This window comes from Tigriopus californicus, chromosome 7 (assembly GCF_007210705.1).
Source record: "Tigriopus californicus strain San Diego chromosome 7, Tcal_SD_v2.1, whole genome shotgun sequence".
NCBI classification, from domain to species: domain Eukaryota; kingdom Metazoa; phylum Arthropoda; class Copepoda; order Harpacticoida; family Harpacticidae; genus Tigriopus; species Tigriopus californicus.
Window position 1 is genome coordinate 9,147,211 of NC_081446.1, and position 21,357 is coordinate 9,168,567.

The window sequence follows — 21,357 nt, forward strand, 5'->3', positions numbered from 1 at the left end:
ACCCAAGGTCATTGTTACTTTCCTCAAGGAAATGACCCAGTAAGAAACTTTCACGCTATCACTTCTCTAGGGGGCTCATACAATAAACAGAGCGTGTCGGAAGCAAAAAGGTTATGCAATTGACTTATATTTAGAACTTTGTTAATGCTTAAACGAGGCGCAATATAACGAACGATCACTTGAACTCTACAAATCAGAGTGTACGCACTCTTTTATGAAAAAAAGTGCAAAAAAATTAAAACACTCTTTCGATTATGAGTTGCCTAAGATTGGAAATGGATTCGTCATTTTATTACAAACTGATTTATTTGTTAGAAGAGTTCAACAATAACAATGCGGATATCGTGATGTAATAAATATGTGACAGAAAGCGAGGCAAAGCTATAACTATTGGAATAATCATAGAAGTAGGTTTTGATGAATGAGAATAATGAGGTTGAGAATAATAATCGACATGATAAGATTTAATTGTGACGATAAGGATGAAGACGACCTTCGTGAACGATATATAAGTCGAATGCCAATGTGATGAATCATTTTTCATGGGTAGTTGAGGGACGATTGCTCGGAAAGATATTGTGTAGATGATTAAAAAAATGTAGACTTTTTAAAACCTATACCGCATTTGCTCTTCGTTGAGCAATAGTAATTAAACAATTGGGACCCGTAAGAATAAGGTCGATTAGATAACTCGTTAAACACTTCTAAGGTAAGCAACGATTTGGGTGGGAGGCAGGTGTAAGGGCAATATTTGAAGTCCACATATTATTTAGATAAGTTTCATGCTCTGTAAGGAGTACCCCAATCTCAAGGCACTGACGAGCTCAAAAATCTCGTTGCGATGCGAGCTTCATCATTCCCGAATCAGAAGGTATGCGTCGAAGGGAACATGATTCATTGACTTGAGATATTTCTTTCGCAGGCTTTTATGATATGAAATTAAGGAATTGCCATCGGGTTTGCATTTTCACTGAAGATGATCAATTAGACATTCGACGTAATGCTTCGAGTTAGCTACAGACTAAATTGAGACACAGTCTGGCAGTTGGAAGAGTGAAAAGGCAAAAAATGAGGACTGAGCTCAAGGTGTTTTGGTTTCCCACCACATAAAGTGACTGGCCTATAATTGCACTGGACAAAATCCAGCGAGATTTCAGTTTTGGATTGTAGTAACAAAAAAACACATTTGCCAATTCTTGAGTTGAGCTACAGAACTGAAGGTTGAGCCATGCCACTGAGATCTTCTTGTTATCCACATAGCTTAAGAATTTCGTATCTTGAGTGCAAGCAAGATCTTCCCTTCCCACACATGAGTTGTTTTTCTTTGACAAAAATGCTAAACTATAGAAAAATATGGCATGCTGAATTAGACCTTAATTTTCTATGCAGTCAGTTATTTGTCTAGGGTCTTATCAATTACTGAATTGTTGTCTGTGCTGATGCAGTATTAGCAGATGCAGTGACAGTATGTGTTGTTGTTGTAGTTTTTCTTCTTCTTTTTCTACTTGCGACCAAGTGTTGAGCACGGCGATCTCGTTGGAATTGGTGGCGGTGCTGGCCGCCGGGCGACGTTAATATGCACTTTTTCTCCCTCACTCCTATCACAGTCCACCCAGGTCTGCTTGACTGCCTCTGGGAGAGGGCCTTTGAATGTTTGAAGACCCTTGGATGAGAAACTTTCCCATGATTCTGGCCGTGGTCGGATACGGCTGAACGAGTCCTGTTTGGGCAATTTGACTACAATCTTCTCCGAGGTTTGGTGCAGGTTGTGACTAGCACCAAAATCTTGAATTCTTCCGGGGTTTTTGGGTGAGGCACTTCTTGGTCTGGTAATACTGGAAAGTTTGCATTCTCCTATTCGTTTATAAGAGGGAGTTAAAGTCACCAACCCTGATCTCTCTTGTGGAAGGGTGGTTTCCAAATAAGGCAATTCCTCGCCATTGGAGTCTTGGCGGAACAAGGCCTGACCTTCGTCGGGAGCAAATTGGAGGGTCTTGATGGGCTCTTCTAACTCACTTCCATCTAAATCGGATTCAGCAGAGGAACGGTCGTCCCTCCTCCTTCCGACGGTGGGTTGGGGGGCTTGCTTCAACCAATTTTCTTCAACAGCACTGATCACAGAGTGTATTAAATCGTCTTTTTTCCCTAAATCTGCATTTTCATCCTTAAGATGCACAATATCGGTCTTAGCTCTAGGCAATGTGTTGGAAGCCAGTGGAACTGCCTTTTTCTTCTTATCACCCCGTCTCAGCAGGGTTGAAAAAAATCCCGATTTCTTTTCCATTGTGGCAGGCTTTAATTCAAATGGAGGAGGTGGGGGCCTTGGATCATTGTCAGTCATAACAGGAGACGAGTCATCTTGTCCGGTAAAGAAATTTCCCAGTGAAGATTTTCGGATAATTCCTAATGCGTTTTGAGCCACTGATGGGCTTGATGGGATGTTGGTGGTAGCAGTTGTACATGCTATCGTGTTCGTAAAAGAGGAACTCATGATGTGTGAAGCCGCTGAAGCAGGTGGAGGAGGAGGAGCAAAAGCTGATGTCACTGGAAGTGGGGTTTGCGGGGCTATTGGAATTGGAACTTGCTTTAACTTGGAAGATCTAGCTGGCAAAGGTGACTTGATAGGTCGGTCATGCACTCCAAAGGTTTGGGACACTATATGATCATCAGATTCCATGGGTTCCACGTTATCAAAATCTAAGGAGGGTGCAGGAGTTTTAGAGAGCGTATTCCCTGACGACGAAGTCCTTCCATGCATTTGGAGGGCTTGAGCCACTTTAGTATTCAATGATCTTTCATTGAAAGTGTCCGTCTCTTCAGGTTCTTTATGGAGCACTTCAGATTTTTCAGCAACGGCAGGTTGAATTTTCTGAGGAGGAGGAGGAGGAGGTCTCTTTTTTGTCATTTTAGCTTTGTTGACTTCAGTTCCTTGACTTTGACTTTCATCTGAAGAGTAATCTCTGGGAAGTTCGCTTTCGCTTGAGGTACTTTCTTCTGGGTCATGAGCGCTTTTCTTATCTGAAAGAGCAGACTCAGTGGAAGATGACTTTGGTTTTGAAGCACCGGATTTTTTCCGTTGGCTGGAATGATGAGACTCTGTTGACGATGAGGCACCTGACGCATTAGTAGACTTGGAGGAGGACGAACTTGACGATGAAGATGACCCAGAAGCAACAGATGATGAAGATGTGGTTGAGACTCTCCGTAGTCTACGGGTTTTACCTTTCACTCGCAACTTCCGGAAAAATCTTTGAATGGTGATAGCCGCTGCAACTATATCACCTGGGTGATGAAGTAGCTCGCTATTGGGCACTTCCTTGATCCCAATGCCATCAGCTAACGACTTGGTTGTAATTGAATGGAAGGGTCTTGTTGGCCTACAATCGCGTTCGTCCACCTTAAGTGGCAGAGGAGCCTGCGTAGGTGGTTTGGGAATGGGATTACACTTCTTCATTCCCCGTAGGGGATGGGAAGGTTTTGTTATCATCCCTGATGTTTTCATCTGGCTTGCAAGCATTGCCTCCTTTTTAAGAGCTCGTCTTTTTCTGAATCTTTTGAATGATACTTGAATGATGCATGCAGCGATATACATATCCATTGGCGACTTTTTTTGCTCTCCCTGAATAATTTGAGGTTGTGATAATGGCAGAGATGATGAGGGCCCCTTTGCCTTCTCTTGTCTCTTTCTAGCCTTAAATCGCTTGAAAGCTGATTGAATTTTCAAGGCAGCTCTAACAGCACTTTGGGTCTCTTCAAACTGACGTCGAGCTTGGAAGCCCTTGAAAACGGATTGAATCTTTACCGCAGCTTCCAGAACTTCTTGAGCATTCAAATCAGGCATAATGTCCACATTCTCATCTACCTTTTGATTTGACCCAGATTGAATCATTGCTGAACCATCTCTGAGTTTTCGTTCCTGAATTTCAATATCCTTTCGAACTTGATATCCTCTGAAAACTGATTGAATTTTCTTGGTGGCATCAACCACGTCCTGATCGGAAAGTTTTGGTAAGTCTTCCACATCAAGCACAGCGGCATCATGCTTTGAGGAATGACCATTTCTTCCTAAAATTCGTAAATTTGGATTTGACTCTTGGGGCTTTCGGAGGTCCTGAATCTTATTTGCTTCTTCTATTAGGCCATAATCATCTAAATTGGGCAATTCCTCCCCTTCCCTAGGCACAGATTGCATTTTCTTTCGAACCTGAAACCCCCTGAAAACAGACTGGATTCTATTGGCTGCGTCTTCTACGTCAGGATCTTGTAGGTCAGGAAGGTCCTCATCTTTGATTGGAATTTGCTTTCGGACTCGAAATCCTCGAAACACGGCTTGAATCTTGTTGGCAGCGTCTTCTAGTTCCGGATCATTTAAGTTAAGTAGATCATCTTTACCTTTGTTATTTGGGGTTTGCTTCCTAACTTTGAAGCCCCTAAACACGGCTTGGATTTTGTTTGCAGCTTCCTCCAATTCTGGGTCGCCAAGATCAGGCAGGTTTTCCGCTTTAGTTGGAATGTGTTTTCTCACTTGAAATCCTCTAAAAACAGCTTGAATCTTGTTGGCAGCCTCTTCCAATTCCGGATCCTTCAGGTCAGGCAAGTCTTCAGTTTTGGAAGGGTTTTGCTTTCTTACTTGGAAACCCCGAAACACAGCTTGGATTTTGTTAGCAGCCTCTTCCAACTCTGGATCCCTTAAATCTGGAAGATCTTCAACTTGCTTGGACACTGTGGATTTCCTAACTTGGAAGCCTCTAAACACGGCTTGAATCTTATTAGCAGCGTCCTCAAATTCCGGATCCGCAAAGTCTGGAAGATCTTGAGCTTTGGTGGGGTAATCTTTTCTGACTTTATGCCCCCGGGATACAGCTTGTATTTTATTAGCGGCTTCCTTCAATTCAGGATCACTCATATCAGGTGGGTCTTTTGCTTTGAGAGACGCCTTTTTCCTCACTTGAAATCCCCGAAACACGGCTTGGATCTTGTTGGCGGCTTCCTCCAATTCTGGGTCACCAAGATCAGGTAAATCCTCAACTTTGGAAGGAGGCTTTTTCCTTACTTGAAATCCTCTAAACACAGCTTGGATCTTGTTGGCAGCATCCTCTAACTCAGGATCTCCCAGGTCAGGTAATTCCTCACCTTGGGAACGATTTTGTTTTCTCACTTGGAATCCCCGAAACACTGACTGAATCTTGTTAGCGGCATCCTGTAGTGAAGGGTCCCTCAAATTGGGAAGATCATCTGCCCGTTTTTCAGGAATTTGTCTCCTGACTTGGAAACCTCGAAACACGGCTTGGATCTTGTTTGCGGCTTCCTCCAATTCTGGGTCACCCAAATCAGGCAAATCTTCAGTTTTGAAAGGGTTTTGCTTTCTAACTTGGAAACCCCGAAACACGGCTTGGATCTTGTTTGCGGCTTCCTCCAATTCTGGGTCACCCAAATCAGGCAAGTCTTCAGTTTTGAAAGGGTTTTGCTTTCTAACTTGGAAACCCCGAAACACGGCTTGGATCTTGTTTGCGGCTTCCTCCAATTCTGGGTCACCCAAATCAGGCAAGTCCTCAGTTTTAGTAGGGTTTTGCTTTCTAACTTGAAAGCCCCGAAACACGGCTTGGATCTTGTTTGCGGCTTCCTCCAATTCTGGGTCACCCAAATCAGGCAAGTCCTCAGTTTTAGTAGGGTTTTGCTTTCTAACTTGGAAGCCCCGAAACACGGCTTGGATCTTGTTTGCGGCCTCCTCCAATTCTGGGTCACCCAGATCAGGCAAGTCCTCAGTTTTAGTAGGGTTTTGCTTTCTAACTTGGAAGCCCCGAAACACGGCTTGGATCTTGTTTGCGGCTTCCTCCAATTCTGGGTCACCCAAATCAGGCAAGTCCTCAGTTTTAGTAGGGTTTTGCTTTCTAACTTGGAAGCCCCGAAACACGGCTTGGATCTTGTTTGCGGCTTCCTCCAATTCTGGGTCACCCAAATCAGGCAAGTCCTCAGTTTTAGTAGGGTTTTGCTTTCTAACTTGGAAGCCCCGAAACACGGCTTGGATCTTGTTTGCAGCTTCCTCCAATTCTGGGTCTCCAAGGTCAGGTAAATCCTCAATTTTGGAAGGAGGCTTTTTCCTTACTTGAAACCCTCTAAACACTGCTTGAATCTTATTGGCAGCCACTTCTAGTTCAGGATCCTTCAAGTCAGGTAATTCTTGACCAGAACCGTCTTCTTGGACTTGGTACCCTCCAAACATTGCTGTAAGTTTATTGGCAGCGTCTAAGAGTTCAGGATCTTGAAAGTTAATCGCATTTCTTTTTTCTTGATCTTCTTTGCTTGCTTTGTCATGATTTTCTTTTCTTACAGAATATCCTCTGAAAACGGCTTGAATCTTGCCGGCAGCATCTGCTAACTCTGGATCCTTTAGATTAGGTAAGTCGTCCTTGTTCTGTTTATTTTGGCATTCTTTATGGTCAAGTTTAGTTTTCTTGGATGAGTCCCTTTTGCCTGTATCACGAATATTTGGCAAACTGTCTTTCTCTTGAATATCTTTTCGAACCTGATAACCTTGAAAGACAGCCTGATTTTTTGTTGTTGTCTCTTGATACGTTTGGCCGGTCAAAGATGGCAAGGAATCCCTTTTTGCCCCTAAGTATCTGTCATTGACGGAAGCACCCAGATTTTGCTTAGTTTCGTGTTCATATTTGGCGTTTGACACTGATGTTTTTTCCATCCGTGCCAAATCTTTCTCGTCTCTTGTTGAAGATTTTTGGAAGTACAAATTCGACCTTTCACTTCGATCTCTTGGGAGAAACCGTATGTCTGGGTTAACTTTCTTTCTGACGTTAAATCCTCGAAACACAGATTGAATCTTCAAGGCAGCATCCAGCACCTCAGAATCGTTTAAATTTGGAAGATCCTCAGACGAACTTTCTTGTGGTTCGAATAGATTTTTCTTTCTCACTTGAAAACCACGAAAAACAGATTGAATTTTCTTTGCTGCTTGGATCACATCGTCATTGGTTAAATCGGGAAGTTCGCCTTCATTCCTATCATCCTTTAGATGCTTCCGGACTAAATGACCTCTGAATACAGTTTGAATTTTCATAGCAGCTTCAAGAACTTCTTCATCATTTAGATCTGGAAGATCATTCGCACTTAGTTTGGATTGAGGACAGTTCTTTCTAGTTTGGTAGCCTCGAAACACAGCTTGAATCTTCTTGGTAGCATCAAGCACATCCGTGTCTCTAAGGTCCGGCATTTCATTCTGGACACTCTCCAATTCAACATTTCGCACTTTGAAGCCTCGAAACACTGCTTGTATTTTGGTTGCCGCGTCTTTCAACTCTGGATCATCCAAATCTGCTAAATCATCATTTGGATGGTCTTGAAGTTTTCTCTTAAACAGCTTCTGAGCATTGTCAACTTGCATTCGAACTCGTACTACATTATGAGGTCTTTGCCTGACCTTAAATCCACGAAATAAGGCTTGAATTTTCACTGCTGCTCTATTCATTGATTTAGATTGGAATTGTTCTTGTTGGCGTAACTGAGTGGAGTGACGAATCTTGTAGTTCTTGAAGGCTCTTTGGATTTTAATGGCTGCCGTGGTAGCCTGCGAGGCGGCGGTCATAGAAAACACAGGTCTGGATGACCGGGTCCAAGAATTATGAATGGCTTCGTGCGAGGTAATCGCAGAAGCATGATAATCCTGTCCATTAGATTCAATGACATCCATTGACATCTCCAAAGCCTTTTGATAGGAATCTTGTCTCTGACCAAACGAGGTTCTTCTGGCTTGGAAGCCCGCTTCACAATCCATTGCTTGAACATAAGAATCTTGTCGTTTGGGGGCACGGTGTGGCGACTTAACCAACGTTACGGGCGGATGCGGGTCGTTGTCTTCGGTGGCAAAAACGGCCTGTTGATAGGAATCTTGTCTGATTTTCCATGAAGCAGCATTCAGTTTGGGCGAGGGCTTCACTTCTTCTGGTTCGTCAGGGGAGATCATATCAATGGCTTCGAGGTAAGAGTCTTGCCTCTTGGCATGGGTTAACCCGTGATGACCGGATGGGGCCGAAAAGGTCGAGGAGTCCATCATACCCCGGTCAAATCGGTCAAGAGGAAGATATGGCTGATGAAACTCTTGAAGAATTCGTTCATAGCTTGGGTTTCGGTCTAGTCGTCTAGGTGGAGACACAGGCTGATCACAAATGGCTTTAGCATAAGAATCTTGCTTTTTTAGGCCTTTTCGTGGGGATGAGTTGGAGTTATAGTCTTCGGAGGTTTGATTTACTTCTTCACTAAATTGCATGGCTTGCACATAAGAATCCTGCTTTTGCATTGGCCTTCTTGGAGAACACGTAAAGTCAATGGGCTCATCCTCGTCGATGGAGAACACCCCAATCGCCCGTTGATAAGAATGTTGCTTGTGCATACCCATCCGCGGGGTGTTCAGAAAGGGCCTATTTTCACCCTCAGGCGACATCTCACCCACAGCATATAGATATGACTCTTGCTTCCGAATCGAAAGCCGAGGCCGATTGGCATCCTCACACGTGCTATCCTCGAAGGAGCCTCCAATCGCTCTGTTATAGGAATCTTGCTTCCGCACTCGTCTAGCAGATTGTGAGCGTGTGGAATTAAGATTGGTGCCAATGTCGATGGCTTGCTCGTACGAGCTTTGCTTTTTGACTCCATTCGGCCGCTTGTTGTTATAGATGGCGTTTGCGTAGGAATCTTGTTTAGTGAGTGGATATTGCATTCGTCGATTGATTTCATCATATATATTCCGCCCACGGTCGGAATCATCGTCTTGCAACGGTGATCCTACACCCGTTGTTTGTTGATGAGGTCCCATATCAAAGCTAGAATCTCCACGAAATGGCTTAGGTCCACAAAAGGAGGTTTCAATCGCCACTGCACCGGGTGAGCCGGCTGATTTGGCACTAGAACCTGAGCTAACAGAACTGTGTCTGCCATGTCGTTCTCCGCTCGCCATAGGGTTATCACTGTAAATAGCCGAAGTTCCAGAAAAGCGTCGACTTCTGTCAATGGGATCTCGAAGGTCTTGTGTGCTGGCATCGATCATCCGAAAGTTGTACTTTGAGTAAGGATCGATGGGCGTATTTCCGGTCACACTGCTCGTTTCCGATCTTTCACTGGCTCTCCGAATGTATGGTTGTCTTTCAAGTCCCTCAGTGGGGTGCAAGATTTCTCGGCCTGGATAACCCTCCTTGTAGGAAAAGGTCACTGAGTGATCCCGTCGACCCTTGATGAAAAATGGTTCAGTCAGTCAATAGCATTACTCTTTGGCGTTCTTAGGGATCAAACATCTTACCTGAAGTAATGACCTCTCTTGATGGTCTTCTTCAGCGCCGCGGACAGAACCACCCGCACTTGGAGAATACCCTGTTGACCCATCTCTTCCTGATCAAATCAAAAGAAATTGTGAAATATTAGGAGACACCCGAATTATGAATTGCCCGAACAAATGTAGATAGTTTCAATTTTGCGATCTCAGTGAACTTACTGTTTTGTACAGGAGCAAAATAGGTCTCAGGAGAGAGGTCGAACGATTTGACACTCAAATCTTCAAACGAGGCGATGGGGGCTGGTCCCTTTCTGTCCTGTTTCTGATATATTGACCGACGATCCTGATTTGAACTCATTTTGATGGTGTTGTCCGATTATGTTCATCCTCCAAGAGCGTTAGAAAAGCACCACAAAAATCAGGGGCCTTGCTTGCTCTAGTTTCCCTCACCTCGTTCTCGAGACCAGGAAGAAAAGGAGAAGAAGGAAAGGGAGGCGCTAGTACACCCCAGCAATCACTGGAAATGACTGGCCTTGTCTGCCGGACAGTCGTATCGGCCTTGTCTTGACAAGAGGACTCCTCACTCTGCAGGATGTTCTTTCTCGAAGGAGCCTGGGATTCATAAGCCACCCACCATGGTCGGTGTTGGTGCGCCTGCATGGTCTTTGGACCCATCAGCGTGGTCTCTCCCCACGGATTGCAGAGAGAGGGACGGACGGTGAGAAGCAGTTTCTTTCAGGGGGATTTTGTACTGTGCTTCATGATGGTGGCGCGTGGCCTGTTCACAGAAAATCGATGAAACGTAGAGAGGGACTTTCTCTGCCAAAAATCGATCTAACAGGAGCGACATTGTTAAGGGACTTGAACCACTTCACTGCACACAGGACTATGAGCGGAGTACTTGGTTGACTAAGAAATCTTACTCAGTTTTCTGTTGTAACCGGAAAAGACACCCCCCCCCTTTTCCTGCTTACTTGCTTGCCTCAATGCGTGAGTTTTCTAATGGCATTCAAACAAATAGATTGGACCGAGGTGGTTATGGCAATGTTCATTAACAAACCGAGGAGAAGTAATCATAATTTATTGTTCGCAGAGACCAAGTTCTTTCATATTTATGAATTCTGTGTAACAAGCACAGGGTCCACCACGAGGCTTTTCCACTTAAAGGCCTCGAACGAAGAGGCCATTTCTCAACCAATTCATGCACGTACATCCACAAATATTGCAATGAATAATAAAGCGGGCTTGAACAGACTCCTATTCCTATTCCTTCCGCCATTAAAAGAACGACTTTAAACTAAACTTCATTGGCAAAAGCAAAATTAAGAGCATCCCGTTGTAGATTGGAACGGTCCCGCAACTTGGCCTGCAACAACGAGTGCTCAAGAACCCCAATGCGAACGTTCATGTTCGCAACTTCTTGTTTCATGCGTATTAATGCTCGCCGAACATTGACTAGGGGCGTTCCGTCAGTCATGGCACTGCCTCTTTCCTCCATTTCGGCTTTGATCACTTCCAAGTCGTCTGCGATTTGAGCCAAGGTTCGAGAACGCTCCGTGACCCCCCCACTGACTTGCTTGTACTGCTCTTTGGTGGCGGCCAAAGTGTCGGACAATTGGCGGAACTGTTGAAGAGATCCCTCCAATTGAGAATTGAGATATTTCTCCCGCGATGTTATCTTTTCCAGAGTTCGGCCGATATCGTTGTGTAGTTTATCGAGATGAACTCGAGTTGTGGTTAAAGCGTCGTCGATCCCGCGTCTGTATGTGTGCATTTGTTCCAAATGCGTGCGCCAATCTCGATTGTCGGACCTGACGGTGACCTTCAATTGAGGAGCCACGCGCTCAACCTCCAGGCTCCATTCGTCGAAGTCTGTATTGGATTCCAAAATCTCATTAGGTCTTTGCGATGTGGCCATGGGTAGAGCCGAGCCCATATCATTAATATGTAATATCTCGTCGTCGTCTTCTTCGTCGGAATATTCTCCAGCCATTTCCTCCTCCACCCGGTCTAGATCCAATTCCGCCTCATCTTTCAGGTCCTCTTCTTCGTCGGCAACTTCCGATGGAGGAATCGGCTTTCCCCATTGGAAGTGAGTGTTTCGGAGTGCTTCGTCTGACAGACGATCCAAGATGAAAATGGCTTGCTCTCCATAACCCTGTGGAAAGAAAGCAATGGTTCCACGGTGAATTCATTCAGGTCGCAAACGAGACACTCAACTCAACAGGAACTTTTTACAACAAGAAGTTTGGGAAACCGTCACTCGTTGAACTAGAGAGAACACACAACAAAGCACGAGAACTAGAACTCACGGAGTGACCTTCGTTCCAATCTTATGTCGCTAGCATGCTTGTTGGTAGTCAGCTTATTTCACTATCAACATCGTTGTATATCATTAAAGAGGCAAAATCCATTGATGGGTGAGCGAAAGATGCCAAACTAATGCATCATTCCAAGCAACCGACCGGCAGGGTATAACCGTCTTAAATCGAGTATAATGTACTCTGGCCATGTTTTAGTTAAGCCGAGGTGACCTTGTGGCGAGGGAGACGCTCCCAAATAGCTAATCTGTAGTAAAGCTCAGAATAAGCTTCCAAATACAACTGGCACATACTATGGGCCGTTTCATCATAAAATGCAACAACCAGAATGAGGGGCCTTTAATCTCCGGAATTATTGAACGAGCTAGATATTAGTTCAAATGGTTAATTAGAACATGTGTTGTGCTGGTGCACTAAAGGGTTTATGGGGGTGCAAATTGGGCGCAATTTCATAAATGGTTTGAAAGCAAGTGGAAAATAATACTAAAATCGGGACTGTGGCCCTGGTTGTTACATTGCAGACACCACCAAGAATTAATCAATTGTTATCAGGTATGTCGTCTCACACTCTCAATAGACATCTTCAATCTTTGTGTCAGTTAATGTGAGTCATGTCCTCTTCATGTACTATTAAGAACCCTTTTGCTTTGGGTGGGCATGTTATATTTTACTTTTTTTCTCTTTTCTTAGGATCTTAAGACCATCTTTGCATAAGGAGCACATTAAAATATAATGATTGGCAGAATTTAAGCTTAGTGACTAAAGTTGCCCACATCATTCGCATTTATGCGTTGGCTCTTCCAAACGTCACACACTTGTTTCTGTGCTTTATCAAGCTAGCTCGAATCAAGTTAGCAACAATCATATTTAAAAAAAGTTGTTGATCACCAATTCATATTTGAGAGTGAATTATTTGACCGAAAATCTAAAGAGAGCGAGTTCAATCGATCATAACCAGGACCCTTACTTTCAGTTTACATACAACAAACTCCATTGAACTTGGTCTCTTCTTTCAATCTAATACATCTGCATGTGCAATATATCTAAGGTATGAGTAAGGGATTCTAGTTCAATTTACCCATTTTTTGTTGCTTCATGCTTTCATTTTGGATACTTTGGGTATATCCCACCAAAATTAAAAAACGGATGATTGGATTGGTCAATGCAATACATGCATTGGTTAAAAGACATTCAACCTACATTACGACTTTTAACTCTTTTTCTTTTTTGAGCAGCAAAACATGGTTACAAAAATTGCATTGCATTTGGAGATATACCACCAACGACAAAGATTTCAAGGTGTTCACGTAAATGATAACAATTATATGTTATGTATGGTACATTTCCACTACTTTCAAATAATACATTATTTCCTTTATGAGTCGTTTCCCAAATGTGCTAACCTGTCATTCCATTACATGGACTTTTGATTATTGCTTAATTGATTCGTTCTCTAATATGAATATACTTTCTAAAACTTGGTCTTATTTGCTTGCTAGTCACAAATTTTATCCGCTCCAATGTGACCAAAAACCATGTCATCTTTTTCATGTCTTATTGCCCCATTTTCGCTTACGAATTTTATATTCAAATCTTCAGCTAGATGTATGTAATTAAGATACATCATTTATCTCTAATTTGTATCAACCTTTGCATCAACTATCCACATGTACGGTAAGTAACGATTCGAACCTTGAGCAATTAGTTTGCTTAAATATCTCTCAGCAAACTCAAGTCACTCTTGTCTTCCTATTACGTTTACAGCGAGCACGCGTTGAATTTTGCAAAGATCTGTGTATGCCTGGCACGTCTTGAGACATCGGACTTCGGGGAATAAGCGCAAGCAGAGTTTCAATCTTATATGGAGCACTTAGTCTGTGAGATTGTAGTTTGCTACTCATCCAAAGTTGAATTTCTTTGGCGCCGAAACCAAGCTTATAAACTGGTCTAAATTCGAAAAAAATAACATCGAAGCTAAGCAAGGTTCATCTGATGAATGTATGCGCAGTCTTGAATGCTCTCAATCCGTAATGAAAAAATTAGTAACCTAGGACTGGATTGCTACCCACTCATGACGAGGAGATCGGGTGTGTCAGTTTTCTTGTTGAGTTTTTGAACTCGCGTGGGGATCTGTTTATTCTCATGTTCCCGTCTGGACCGGGAACATAAGCGTAGACCACCAGCCAGGCAAAAAGGGTTATAAACATTCTGAGCTCCCCTCGGAATTGTGAATGGTATGCCAGGGAACCTCAATGGTGACTGATATAAAACCCGAGGTAGGTAGGTAAGTAGGTAGGTAGGTAGGTGTACACGAACCTGTTTGAGTTTACTGGGAGGAAAGTCGATAGTCACTCCGTTCCTCCTAACCACATCTAAGATATTGGAAATCGTGGAATTTGGGTCGTCGAACTCTTGAGGTTGGTCGAATGGCGTGCCACATTTTTGGATTAGCCACGCAGCTAGAGACGTGAACATGTAGAACTGCTCTCCGGGATTGGTTTGGAGCACAAAATAGTGTCTACTCAGGGGTCTCATACGTAGTTCCTTGACAAACTCCTAAAGGCAACAAGAAGAACGAACCATTGTGAAGGTCTAGAATACGTATAATGAATGCATGTGGTACAACGTTCAGCCTTACCTCTTCGTAGTCCAAGAGCTTAAGCTTATCCAACAAGTCCTCCATGACCACAAATGGCATGTAGGCTAATCCTGGCCCACCGTCAACGATGTCTGCTTCGTCAAATTCTTCGTCTCCCATCGCCACAGTTTACAATTTGAAGCTGATCAAGTTGATCAAAATATATAGCCGAATGTTTTCTCGAATGAGAATGTTGGGACCAAGGAAAGGAAAGTCAGGTATAACTCAGCGGCATGTCAATTGAATATGGGCCCACCTCTGGTACTTGTTCGATGGTTGAGAGAAGACAAAGTTTGAATTGATTTCATCATTTCTAGCCACATTCATTTAATTCGATCTGGTTCCTTGTTCAAGATTCAATTGATTTCCCGCGTTTTTATGATGAAGTCTTGAAGACTCAGTATGGCTAGGCTACCAGAAAAACGTGTGGATTTTTTTCCTCTTATGATTGGTTTTAAAAAAAGTACGAATGAATTAAAGTTCTATCTTAACTTCAAAACATCATTCCTTATTATTACACATATAAATCGTTTGACCTCTGCACCTTAAAATTGCCTTGTTCATTCAGATTCAAGGCCACAAAATATTGTATCAAATAGTTTTCAAAATCCTTTTGGCCATAAAATAAGGTGGCTGTTAAATTGTGCAAAGTCAATTTGTGATTAATGGCGTTAACTTTTTTGTTTGCTTTTTAATGGCTGACTTTGTACATTTATGAATTAAGAGCAAATTGTTGCCAAATTAGCAGTTAACTGTTAACTCTCTTCACTTTAGTCAAAATATAAAATTCAGTGATTACCAATTTCAGTTTGCTAGCAACGTATTAGCAATTAACGACATTACTGATGATGCCCACCACTGTTTTCGTAGCCGTGGATAAATACCAGAGACCCTGAGTGCCTGACTAGATAAGGGTCTCCCAAAAATACCCTTTAACTGAATGCCATTCCTAAGTTTCGAGAGTTCACTTCCCAATATATCGCATATTTTGTTCATTTCCTCACAGGTGACAACTGCTGGGCTGCCTTTATGTTATGGATGGATGGATGCAGTATGTACTAGATAGAGCTCTTGGTAGCAGGTCTGAACTCTACATGTAGTGTTAGTGGTCCATCCATCTCGTCGTATTACAAGTACATGTGGCTTGGGGCCCTCCTCCTTGTCTCAACCATTACGATGATTTGGTGCGGCTGGGCCTAGTGACTTTCGAAGTGACACCATCATGTTAATGCTGAGGCTCCCATGTTGGGCCAAGGTCGGCCTATTCTGTCCTGGGAGGTTGTCACTTCACTCAGGGAAGGGGTCTTTCGGGGTAGGTTGGGCGAGATCGGGGATGCCAACCGGATTCCGCTCATGGCCCTTGCGATCCTGTCGATCTTCCTCATCGACGAGCTCGACCTCTGCTACGGGCTCCGCTCAGGCTGCCAAGACGGCCCGTTGGACAGAGTTGCGCAGATTGACCCAGTTATTTGGCCCGGAGAAATTCCGGCTTACCGGTATGGATCGTATCAGGAGTGTTCCGCTTCCATTTCTAGCCAGGGTCATTTCTGGCTGTCTATGGACCATAATACCTACATGTGTAGAAAGATGGTCAGATTAGAATTGATTGAGCACTAATAATGAGTAGTCTGAAACAAGTGGACTCCGATCTTTAGGTTGTACATGTATTGCGATATTTTGCGATGACTTAATTTACTGAAGCTGGAAGAAAATAACTTCTTGACTTCACAAACTAGAGCTAGATCAAGTTTAATAAAATTGTCGCTGCAGTCGACAGGTTGTGACAAAGATGAAGGAATACATTGATGTAGAGGCTTATCGGCTAAAACATTACTTTTTGCTTCTAGCCCAACCAATAAGCTTATTTTGAAACCAACTTGGCTTTGGACACTCTGAAGCCGAGGTAACAATTTTCAAAACGATCAAATGATTTTTGTAGAACAAAGGACGTTTTCAGACCTACCGCTGTCATGGTTATGGGGCCCGTACCCGAGTCACCCCAATCGTGCTTTCAATTTTCCTTAGAATGACTCTCGTTAGTACAAAGACAGTACCAAATTTCATTGACTGTTTTCGTCAAATCAAAGCCCCAATTGTGCTAAAATTTGCCATGTGAATTCCTTCAGCTCTTACTTAGTTGATCTGATCAAAATAAACTCAATGACTTAACTGCGATCTGATGTAGTAAAATTGCATAGCTGAACACTCGAGCAAATGGCTTTATGGACTCTTCCTTCCTGATTGTAGCTTCCTACAACTGTGGAAATGAATTTCCATTATTTTCAAACCATAAATCACGGCTATTGATTCCTGAACATCAATGCAATGTTTCAAGGCTAGTAATAAGAAAGAGTTAGTTGACCCAGAACGGTTCTTCAAACCATACCTTTGGAGGCGTTCAAACCGAATGATAAAATATGGGGTCGCAGTTGTACCATATAAGCTAGATATAGTCACGATATGTTTTCAAGTGTTATCTTGCATATGTTTCCATTGAGTTGCAGGTGCCTTAGGGTTGTTGTTGGTGTCGAGTGGTGTGACCATGTTGGTGCCCTTTGCTCTGGGTAAAATAATTGATGTGATATCCAACGAGACCGCCGCTGGCTCAACCGATCCGCCCGGTGCTGCCCATCCAAGTCAACTCCAGGAACGCTTGAAGTCCTTGGCCGCCGGGCTCTTGGTGGTCTTCACGGTGGGCGCCTTGTGCAACTTTGGCCGGGTCTACCTGATGCGCATATCTAGTCAGAATGTGGCGGCCCGCCTTCGGCAGGACTTATTTGCATCAATTATGCGCCAGGAGACAACGTTCTTTGACAAGAGTAAAACGGGAGAGCTGGTCAATCGACTCTCATCCGACACGCAACTCGTCAGTCAGACCATCACGCAACAAGTTTCGGATGGGACGCGTAGTCTGGTCATGACCTCGGCGGGAGTGGGTAGGTTTGACATTGATTCACGTTTATTAGGGCCATCAATCTTTCCGATTTGAATGAATGCCACGAGGTACTACTTGATTGTCTGATTACTTGATTGGAATGTATGGATATTGCTTCGATGAAATATTGAGTTGAATTTCTAGCAGAATGTGTTATATCGCGTCATCTATCGTAAATGTGGGCGATTAACAAGTATGGATTCATCCATCCGTAGCTAAAAACTTTGATTATTTGGGGGGTTCTTGTTGAAAGATTTTCCTGTCTGTTTATATTTAAGCCATCCTGGCTGCTTCAATTTTTCTTTCCGTCGCAAACTTCTCTCTAATGATCAAATCTGATCTCGGAGAAAAGAGAAAGAGAGAGAGAGAGTAAGAGGCTTATTGGCACTTGAGGGTCTTATGTATCGATCATGCCTTGAGCCGCTTTAATGGTGGGACTCAAAATCACATTACAGATACCTTTCAAGCTCCGAGCACTCTCGTCAGATCGATGTCGAATGCGCTCAAATCCAGACAAACATTGTCCTTTCTTTGCACAGAGTTAGTCTTTCAACTTGCCATTCTTTAGGATTGAAAGAGAAGATCCGTTCTCGAAGGCCTTCCTTCTATTTTGCGGGGAAGGCGTCATTTACTGTGTTTGTTAATTTCGACTCTTTTTTTTGCATCAGGGATGATGATGTTCATGTCGCCCGAGCTGACCGTCGTGGGTCTCAGCGTGGTTCCTCCGGTGGCCTTGTGGGCGGTCTGGATGGGCAAGCGCGTCAAATCAGCGAGTAAAGAATTGCAACAACGATTAGCTAACTTGACCGAGCAAGCGGAGGAGAAAATCTCAAACATTCGCACCGTGTTGGCCTTTGCTAATCAAAAAAAAGAGATTGCCATTTACAACGACAGGTTGGAGCACGTAGTGGACCAAGCCAGGCGTGAGGCCAAGATTCATGCCAAATTCTACGGCTTGGTACAGTAAACATGTCCAATGATCGAATGAATCAGTGCTGCGACGTCACTTCTCATTGATCATTCATTGTTTTCAGACTGGCTTTAGTGGCAACCTCATCATCCTCAGTGTCTTATCTTATGGTGGCTCCTTAGTGGCCAACCACTCGTTAACGGTAGGGGAATTGGCCTCCTTTGTTCTTTACGCTGCCTACGTGGGCATTGGGCTAAACGGTGTGTCCAATTGTTAAGCGGAGGTCATGAAGGGCCTGGGTGCCAGTCAACGAATCTGGAATCTTATGGAGACCTCATCCGCATTGGACGTTGTTACGCAGCAACGTCCTAATTTGCCTCTAATGAGTTTACCCTCCCTTGAGAAAGCCATTGTGTTCTCCAACGTCAGTTTCGCTTTTCCCACTCGACCCGAGAGCCTCGTGCTCAACGAGCTGAGCTTCACCATTCCCGCCAACCAAACTGTGGCCGTGGTGGGCACAAGTGGATCAGGTAAGACATGAATGAACCTTCTGGTTGAGGACAGTCGAGTTTGATGATTGAGGACGTGTCTGTTGCTTCCCATTAGGCAAGACCACCCTGATTTCTCTTTTGCTGAGACTCTACGATCCGGCCAAGGGGCAAATCTCCTTTGATGACAACGATATCAAAAAAATTGATGTGGAACAACATCGTCGACGCATCGGTCTGGTGCCTCAGGTAAGAACGTCAATTTCGATTGTCTGCAAATGACCTAACTTAGGACGTTGATCCGGCTCGGTATTTGATGTGGAGCACAAGAAGAAACATTAAAAATTCTTCGCAAGCAAGCGTTATGGTTAGACAAGCATATTTAGTAAGTAGGCAAGCGATAGTGACATGCCTGCCCAAGATACCATTGACACTGATTCGTTGGTTCGTTTTACCTGTTGTTGCTTAAGTAAACCTTTACACCTGTCTGATTTCATCAATTTACCCTCTTTAATTGGTTGGTTGCTCGTCTTTCCTCATCAGGAGCCCGTGTTATTCTCCACGTCCATTGCCGAAAATATCTTGTATGGGCTGGACTTGAGGTCTGATTCGAATGAATGTCAACAGGAGAAGGCCATGTCCTTGGTGCAAGATGCTGCTCGAGAAGTGAACGCTCATGAATTCATAATGCAATTCCCGGAGGGTTACGACACTCTCGTGGGTGAGCGTGGAATCTTTCTGTCAGGGGGACAAAAACAAAGAGTGGCCATAGCGCGGGCCATCATCAAAGATCCGGATGTTTTGGTCTTGGATGAGGCCACGAGGTAGGTTTGAACAGGGGAATTGGGACCAAAGAGAACTGGTTGATCATTGTTTTTCCTTTTTGTTATACAGAACATTAGTTTGAATGAGCCCGCAGCTTTCTCTCTCTCTTTCTCGATCCTAAAATTAGACGAAAGTTGAAGATACTTTTTGAGCGAAAATTTGTATCAGATTCGAACCGATCCTGACCTGATTAAAAATCCAACTTCTCTAAATCGGTACCTATTGGAGGATTAACACCTCTGTATTCTTTTGCATTTTTCGTTACAGTGCTTTAGATGCCAAGAATGAGAATATCATACGTGATACAATCAATCGAGTGCAAAAGAACCGGACAGTCCTAATCATCGCTCATCGTTTGTCGACCATCAGAAACGCAGGTATGGATTTTGAAATCGACCAGCCAATCAAATGTGAATTTGGGATTGAAACCATGGTACTCAAAATGAAAAAGAGAGATTAGATTGGCCCATGAGACAGGTTGGATCCGTTCTTCTCAATCAAGACCGTTTCCGATTGCTTTCAGACAAGATTGTTGTTCTGCGTCAAGGACAAGTTGTTGAGGAAGGATCCTTCCAAGAGCTGGCCAATTTGAAGGGACACTTCCACGAGATGGTGACCAAGCAGTCCATTAGTTGACCTCACTCACTCGGCTCTTCATCAAGTTCTCTCCATTTCTCTTGGTTGAGATGAACAAAGACCTCCTCTTTAACCACCTTCATCTTGTGAATTGGACCATCCAAGAGACAACTGTTCCTTTTGTTCAAGTGTAGTGGATTCCGCTTGAACTGAAGACTTGAAATCCAATCCAATAAACTGACACTTAACCCATCGTGTTACACAAGAAATCAATGGAATCGACAATGAATACACGCTATGTGGTCGAGAAAAGACGAGGGGAATTCAATTGGCGCTCTAGAATTGGTTCTTACCTTCTGAACAGTGTTCCTTTTCGTTTATTCGAGACCTTTAGGGGGTACAAGTTCAAACGATCGATTCTTTTTGATATTTTACAAGATTCTCTTTGTTCCGAACCAACCAAGCGCCCTTGTTTGTTGCCGGTGTGGACAACCATGCGAGGGCTTGTCTACATCAATATACTTCTTTGAACTTTAAGTAGTCTCCGCTTTTATAAATCACAGAATCGTCTCTTAGCTTACACAAGGAGAGCTTCCACTTAGTAAAGAATTAGTTCTTCGTCTAAAATATGCCTTGAGAGTTCCAATCAAACATGCAATATCAACTTCTGACTAAGCATAGCTGACGAGAAAAGACATGTGCTTCCTCAACTATGGATGGCTCCCTCCTCCCGGTTCTAATTTTGAAGCTTGTAAATCCTGGAAAACCAACATCCGTATTTTCCATAGCTCCTTGATCCTATGTTGGCGTACACTCCATGTTTAGTAGAGGTGCACTCCTCGCCTAAGCTCAGATGGCATTGGTAAGGTTTTTGTTAAGTTAGTGTTGACATGTCCCTCGTAGTGCTTTCATGTGGGAGGTCTGGTCCGTTGCCTCCTACTTGATTATCCACTCAATGTGTCGCTCCATTTTCCCAACGGAGATTGCCCAATTGTGGGAACATCGGAAGCTTAAAACTTTGATACCAATTGTTTCCGAATGACCCGTGAACATACGATTGTGCTTCTATTCATTCCTCTCCTCGCTCGAATCACTTATCTTGATGTGGAGTATGAGCGGCTGCGACGCATCACTGTACCAAGTGGTTGACGCAGGACAACTAAGTACCCTGGGTTTTGATGGGTCTCTCGATCGCTCTCCCTCACTCCATCCATGACAAGGGTGAAAAGAAAAGTCTCGAGAGATCGGGACTAAGTGCTAGGCCATCAAGACCGGTCCTCGTTTCAAGATGTGGGAAATGCTCTGATTTAAGGCCACAACGAGGAAGTCGCTCGTCAATGGCTTTTGAACATTTTCAGATTGAAGACCAAAAAGATTGGCCATC

The 21,357-nt window shown here is 43.6% G+C and overlaps 3 protein-coding genes across 3 annotated transcripts; 1 reads left to right on the forward strand and 2 right to left on the reverse strand.

Annotated features, from left to right (window-relative positions):
* Nucleotides 1–169: 169 nt before the first annotated feature.
* Nucleotides 170–10,027, reverse strand: LOC131884080 (uncharacterized). Its single transcript, XM_059231717.1, has 3 exons — nucleotides 9,500–10,027; nucleotides 9,308–9,396; nucleotides 170–9,238 (listed from the first exon to the last, which is right to left on the reverse strand). Exons 1-3 carry the CDS (start codon nucleotides 9,636–9,638, stop codon nucleotides 1,502–1,504), a joined length of 7,965 nt encoding a protein of 2,654 aa, XP_059087700.1. The 5' UTR covers nucleotides 9,639–10,027; the 3' UTR covers nucleotides 170–1,501.
* A 316-nt stretch (nucleotides 10,028–10,343) lies between these two features.
* On the reverse strand, nucleotides 10,344–14,490 carry LOC131883509 (intraflagellar transport protein 57 homolog). Its single transcript, XM_059230993.1, has 3 exons — nucleotides 14,240–14,490; nucleotides 13,918–14,157; nucleotides 10,344–11,438 (listed from the first exon to the last, which is right to left on the reverse strand). Exons 1-3 carry the CDS (start codon nucleotides 14,357–14,359, stop codon nucleotides 10,578–10,580), a joined length of 1,221 nt encoding a protein of 406 aa, XP_059086976.1. The 5' UTR covers nucleotides 14,360–14,490; the 3' UTR covers nucleotides 10,344–10,577.
* A 788-nt stretch (nucleotides 14,491–15,278) lies between these two features.
* On the forward strand, nucleotides 15,279–20,285 carry LOC131883508 (ATP-binding cassette sub-family B member 10, mitochondrial-like). Its single transcript, XM_059230992.1, is given in 8 exon segments — nucleotides 15,279–15,735; nucleotides 16,744–17,175; nucleotides 17,843–18,132; nucleotides 18,209–18,614; nucleotides 18,691–18,821; nucleotides 19,116–19,396; nucleotides 19,665–19,774; nucleotides 19,921–20,285. Coding segments are annotated over 8 exon segments (2,037 nt in total). The 5' UTR covers nucleotides 15,279–15,461; the 3' UTR covers nucleotides 20,034–20,285.
* The last annotated feature ends 1,072 nt before the right edge of the window (nucleotides 20,286–21,357 follow it).

Bases quoted from the DNA above. Each gene is read 5' to 3' on its own strand.
- LOC131884080 (XM_059231717.1), bottom strand. From the start codon at position 9,638: ATGAGTTCAAATCAGGATCGTCGGTCAATATATCAGAAACAGGACAGA. The intron at 9,397-9,499 runs GTAAGTTCACTG...TGATTTGATCAG, and splicing joins TTTTGCTCCTGTACAAAACA to GAAGAGATGGGTCAACAGGG. The intron at 9,239-9,307 runs GTAAGATGTTTG...TTTTTCATCAAG, and splicing joins AAGAGAGGTCATTACTTCAG to GGTCGACGGGATCACTCAGT.
- LOC131883509 (XM_059230993.1), bottom strand. From the start codon at position 14,359: ATGGGAGACGAAGAATTTGACGAAGCAGACATCGTTGACGGTGGGCCA. The intron at 14,158-14,239 runs GTAAGGCTGAAC...TGTTGCCTTTAG, and splicing joins AGCTCTTGGACTACGAAGAG to GAGTTTGTCAAGGAACTACG. The intron at 11,439-13,917 runs GTTCGTGTACAC...TTCTTTCCACAG, and splicing joins CTCCCAGTAAACTCAAACAG to GGTTATGGAGAGCAAGCCAT.